Raw genomic sequence first — 6,000 nt, forward strand, 5'->3', positions numbered from 1 at the left:
CCGGCCAGCGCTTTTGTACGTGCGGCGAGATAGCAAGAGATAAAGGCCGCGTATGTGGATGTGTGTGCATGTATTGGTGTTCCCGTACAGCAGAGGATATATTCGCGCTGGCACGTTCGAGTGGCGCAACTGCTAAAAACGTCCAATCCCCCCCCCCCCCAAAAAACCCCCCCCCCCCCAGCTCTATCGTCCGCTCAATCTTCAACCCTCGACCGTGTTCCCTTTCCCCATGATTCGTCTTTGTCGGGACGTTCAGACGTACCGCGTTATCTCTCATTCTCTTTTCGTGTTCTTCCGCACGCGGTCGTTCATGCAATCGTGACGATGCATCGAAAACGCAACGAGGCAATACCGTCCCGCACGAATCTGTGAATTCCATTCGAATTTTAAATTCCCAAGAGCTAATTTATTTAACTACGCCATGCGTGTGACCCTGCACACAATGGAAGAAATATTAATAACATGAATGAATATGAAATATTGGAAAAATAAAATAATTAAGAATAAAGATTAAAAGTGAAGCACAATAGATACAAAGGAGATATAACATGTAATATGTGTTACATTTAAATCTATTTGCCTTTAATCTGTATTTCTAATTTTCTTATTTCTCTAATATTTAATTATTTATTTCTGCTCCTAATATTTCCTCCAACGTACGCAGAATCAATAACTTATTGTTTTATAACTTTAATATCATGAATATAGTGCACTTTTATTTACGTAAATCCATCGAATAGTTTATCTCAATCGTGTCATTGATCTTGTAAATGAATAGTGTCCGTATCTGAGTATAGTTTTTTAAAATTTTATTCTGGAAAAAGACAATAAAAAGTATTACCCAAATGCCCAGAAATCTTAAAGTAATTCATTTTTAAATTCTTCCATAAGAGTATAATTATAAGTATAAATTTTACTGCACAACTACAACTTTTTAGGATATTCTGGGCACTTCATCTATCGACCTTTATGTATCTTTGACCTTTACGTATCTTTAAACCACTTACTTGTTTTCACGATATGCCTAAAAATTAAAGGTCAAGACTCATCAATAAAATTCATTCAATAGCTTCATTTCTTAATAGCTTAATCTTTAGATAATCATATGTTATAAAAAAAAAAAAAAAAAAAATCCGTTTGAAAGGCGTTAAAAAAGCGACTTTTTCGATTGCAGTTCTCTTAATACGAAGCTTCGAAGCATCGGAGCTGGCAAAGTCAAACGCAACTAGTGCTATTTCGGAGGACGACGGGGATGAATTACCAGCGAATATGAACCTGACAACGTTCAAGGAAAGATACCGAAGATTAATACCCTACATGACTTTTTACGTTGCCAATAATTATTTAAACGCTCAGGCTGCGTTGGCGCAAAATTACGCTGACGAGCTGTCGGAGACTCTGCTCCGGAAACCTCCGTCACAGCAACACACTGTAACTCGGCTCGTTGGCGTGCCGAGGCGAGGTGGTAATAAGTATCGTGTCAATCCACCCGACCAAGACAAGAAGTTCGTCCCGTCCGTGCAATTTGATCCTAGAAACATCGGAGGCGATAACGACTACTTCGTGCCGGTAAAATACAACTCTAAAATCAACTACGCCGAGTATTCCACTCCGTCCTATCAACTCTATCAAGTACAAAAATCCTATCCCGAAATCACCACACCTGCAAGTCATATTCTGAACAAGGAAAATCGATACTATGTCACCGCAAGGCCCTTACATTCCTCCACTCCCGTGGTCAAGAAACCATTGCTAGATAACCTCGAGGACGATTACGATCAGGATTACACGGCCAGGCCGAACATCGCCGTTAATTATCCCAATAAGGAGGGGTTGAGGTACATTTCAGTGCACGCAAGCATGCAGCAGCAGTCAGTGAAGCCGTCGGTCGTCCCACTTTATCGAAAGCAGAACGTGAATCCAAATGTGAACCTGAACAATCTGATCGAGAGTTTCCAGTTGTCCGAACAATTACCGGAAACGTTGAACAAAGATAATCTAGATAGCAGTATTAAAACACTCATTGAGATCCTGAACATCCTGCACAATACGCGGCAGGAAAATTTCCCACAACCACAAGGACCCCCATCGCCGTCACCATCACCGCCCAGATTGATCAGCTACGATATGTACAAACCGAAAACATATACGCGACCGAAGGTGATCACCGAGACGAGATTTCAAGTAACACCAAACCCTCTGATAATCACTGATGATCCCGAACGATACAAGGCGACGGACGGCGTCGAAATCAAGCCATCATTGCAATCAGATTACAACCTGAACTATGTGAAGGACGAAAAGGTGGAATACTACATCCCATACATTCAAGATATCTCCAACGAACAATCCAAACAACAAGGACTCAGACCAACCTCTACGCCTATTCCTACCACTGAACACTCGTACGAGATTACGGAAGATCTGAGCGACGATATCCTGCAGGATGAACGGTATACCCTACCGATTTCTACCGAAGCGTCCTTGAGTCAAGAATACGTAACGCCGAATGAAGTTACGCGTCCAGGGTCGAAAATGCCGTTGCCAGCATTAAAATACGGTGCGACGCGTGGAAAACCCAACGTCGATTACCCGGCATATGCCACTATTCCGGAAACCAAATTCAGTTGCAAGGATCAAAGATACAAAGGATTTTTCGGTGACCCAGCGACAGGATGCCAAGTGAGTATATTATAATTTGATAAAAACGCTACATCAAAAAACATTTACTAAATTTTAATAAGTGTTTAAATAGTACTAACTAAACACTTACTTACAGTAAATAAATATTTATACAATAAAAAATTAACACTTGAATCAAATTGTTTTTGTATCAAATAAAGATTGTATATGTTTATATTTGGTAAATATTTATGCTTAAACGAATCTGTACAGTGAAAAAATTTACTGAATTTTTTAATAAATATTTGTTTAATAGTATTAACTAAATAATATAAATATATGTTTATATTTAGTAAATTTACTAATTAATATATACTATAATTAAAATATATTCATTCAATACAAGAATCATTAATTTAATTCAAGTCATTTTTTTTTTATTGAGTATAACAAATATTTATTTACTAAGTAAATATTTAGTTAGTATTATTTACACAAATATTTCTTAATTTCTTCAGTATAGATATAGAAATTATCATAGAATATTCTGCGCGCGCGCATAATATATTTACATTTTTCACATTAATCTTAATCTCTCTGCTATTTACAATCTCTTTTGAATTGAAAGCCCGTGTAATTTTATATTATTGAAAACAGTTTCTAGAATTGTTTCACAACAATGATATTGTCCTCAGGTATGGCATTACTGCGATCTCAATGGTGGCAAGTCGTCATTCTTATGTCCAAACGGCACAATATTCAGCCAGGTAGCATTGACGTGCGATTGGTGGTTCAACGTGAAATGTGAAACGACTACTCAACTATACGTGCTAAATGAACGACTGTACAAATACATCCTGCCAATTATGCCTAAATTTCCAGAAGATTTCACTGGCCCAGAAGTAGATCGATACTTGGAACTCAAGTTCAAAGAAATGGAGGCAAAAATGAAGGAAAAAAAGTTACAGGAAAAGAAGAAACAGCAGGAAGAGAAAAGCAAGCACAAGGGCAAATCACAAACGGCGAATGACGAAGAATAGACGCGTAATTAAAGCGTTATGTGCTAAATTATAATAATTTAGTCTTAACGTATATATTACTTAACTCGTTGCCATTATAACGGAAATATGTCGTGAATTGTAAGGCCACAACTCTGTAATAACGAGTCTTACAATCCCGAAAAAGTGCAATACGTATATGATAGTTACATGTGATTTCAGCATAGAGTAAATCACATCGCGCGTAAAATAAGTTAAGATTATCTTACGGTCTCTTTACGGGTATGAAATGGCTGATGATATTAGATATTTCTTATATTCTCTCTAGTCATATATGCGTGTACTATTACGTACTATTTATCATGAAAAATGTCCACCTATCTTACGAAACTCTAAATGGTTCGATTAAATTATAAATTTTAATCATAATAATCATAACTTTCGAAATAGATAAACAATTATATTTTTCTCAACAGCGTAAATAACGCTACTATATAATAAACCTAAATAACTTTCTTTAAGATATTAATTATAAGTAAAAAAAATTTTAAAGATTGGAAAGTTATATTTTAATTAAAAATTTAATGAAATTATTTACGATTCGATATTATAAAAAAATTTAATATAAAATTTAATACAAATTCCCCTTCCCATCCCCTGCTCATAACTGTACTAAATCGCATAAAATTTTACTCAAGTATATAAACAACGTAAATAGTAAACACTTATAGAAGTATTATTGCGCGTTGAGAATATAATTAATATTTTCATTGCGAATATCACATTCATAGAGAAAAATCCGCTAGGTTTCGCCATTTATCTATAATTATTCTATCCCAATATAAAATATGATATCCCAATTTATATATGATCCTTTATATTTAAAGTGTGTATTTGTATCATGTATTTGCGAGAAATATGACTAGAATATTTTATTTATAATTTATATATCACAAACTGTTTAAAAAACCACGTTAAAATAATAAGCGATATGTTCAAACTGTATATCGCTAAATGACCATATATTAATCTTTCTACGCGTACCTAATACTTTGTTAAAAGTTTTAATAAATAAATTTATTTATTTATCACTGCCTGGCATATGCATCTCGTAGTAACTGAATGAATTCCTCGTCAAGAAAAATATTTAATAAAAATGTGTACTCACCTCTTTCGTCTGATAGACTCGCTGCAATGTTTCCTCAATGTGCTCGTAAGTCTTGTTGAACTCCGGTATTAGAGTCTGATTCTGTTAATAAAACAAATCATTTAAAGGTTTCCTCCTAACTATATATACAATAATAAATTTCTTACAATCTGAGCAACGCTACTAACCTTTTCTGATAAGGGTACATAACTGTGCAGTTTGTGCGAACACAAAGTACAATTTGAGCAACAAGCCACATTACAGTCATTACAAAAATAGCTTAACGCTTCAGAGCATGTTGATGAACAATTATTCAACATAGCAGCAGGACTGTTAAAGCTTCCATCACATATTGGGATTTGTGTGTGATTCTGTAATGCCCTTCCATGAATCTAAAACCAAAACACACACACAGAACCAAAGTCGTAAGATACAAAAAAAAATCCATTTCATTATAAATATCATGCATAGGTGTGCCTATTTACTTTTGAATAGCAAGAGTAACAATAGAGAGCCATACATTGTGGACACTTTACATTAGCTTGATTTCCACATTCATGGCAATTTCCTATAACCAAAAGCGCACATTAAATCATATTATTCTTCAGAGAAAATAATTTATTTCGACAAGTATACTATATTCTCTAACCTTTCTTTGTTATTTCACGTAATTGTGAAGATAATTTGTGACAGAATAGAAATTCTTCGTCATTTTCCAGTGGACGATGATAGGACGAAATAATTAATCCTAGCGCATGTAAATTCAATGGACGCAAGGACTTACAATTTTCAATGATTTTATCACATTTAGGACACTTTTTAAGATTCACACACTTAATATTGATACACTTATCACATATTGGATGTCCACAATCCAACAACAGAGGTATGAGAGTTCCTTTCGATATGGATCCATTGAGATTCAAGTTTGATAGATCTGTAACAATTTTGACAAAAAGATCTTTCTATTTTGATCTAATATACTGTTTATTATTATCTCAATTTAATAAACCAATAATATATAAGCTACATATTTCTCTGCAATTTAATAAGGTAACAAGGTAAAACAAATCATTTTTATTAGATTATATGATACAGAATAAAAGTGTCTGATATCAAAGTATTTTCATACTTATATTTAACAATCAAGCTTCAATACACAAAATAATGACATATAATATATGTCACTATTTTGTTTATTGAAGTTTGATTGTTAAATCCTATAAGTATAAA

At 34.3% G+C, this 6,000-nt stretch overlaps 2 protein-coding genes across 2 annotated transcripts in view; one reads left to right on the forward strand and one right to left on the reverse strand.

Annotated features, from left to right (window-relative positions):
- Positions 1-3,996, forward strand: part of LOC108754501 — a 47,817-nt gene extending 43,821 nt beyond the window's left edge. The window contains exons 2-3 of the mRNA XM_018496842.1: positions 1,175-2,682; positions 3,318-3,996. Of these exons, the coding sequence (XP_018352344.1) occupies positions 1,175-2,682; positions 3,318-3,662 (1,853 nt within the window). The 3' untranslated portion in view covers positions 3,663-3,996. The remainder of the gene's footprint in view (positions 1-1,174; positions 2,683-3,317) is intronic.
- Positions 1-6,000, reverse strand: part of LOC108754500 (RING finger protein 17) — a 212,588-nt gene that overhangs the window by 205,493 nt on the left and 1,095 nt on the right. The window contains exons 2-5 of the mRNA XM_018496840.1: positions 5,417-5,704; positions 5,253-5,335; positions 4,956-5,159; positions 4,789-4,869 (exon numbers count right to left, since the gene is read on the reverse strand). Of these exons, the coding sequence (XP_018352342.1) occupies positions 4,789-4,869; positions 4,956-5,159; positions 5,253-5,335; positions 5,417-5,704 (656 nt within the window). The remainder of the gene's footprint in view (positions 1-4,788; positions 4,870-4,955; positions 5,160-5,252; positions 5,336-5,416; positions 5,705-6,000) is intronic.

Source organism: Trachymyrmex septentrionalis, unplaced genomic scaffold (assembly GCF_001594115.1).
Source record: "Trachymyrmex septentrionalis isolate Tsep2-gDNA-1 unplaced genomic scaffold, Tsep1.0 scaffold8, whole genome shotgun sequence".
In the NCBI taxonomy this organism is placed as follows: Eukaryota; Metazoa; Arthropoda; class Insecta; order Hymenoptera; family Formicidae; genus Trachymyrmex; species Trachymyrmex septentrionalis.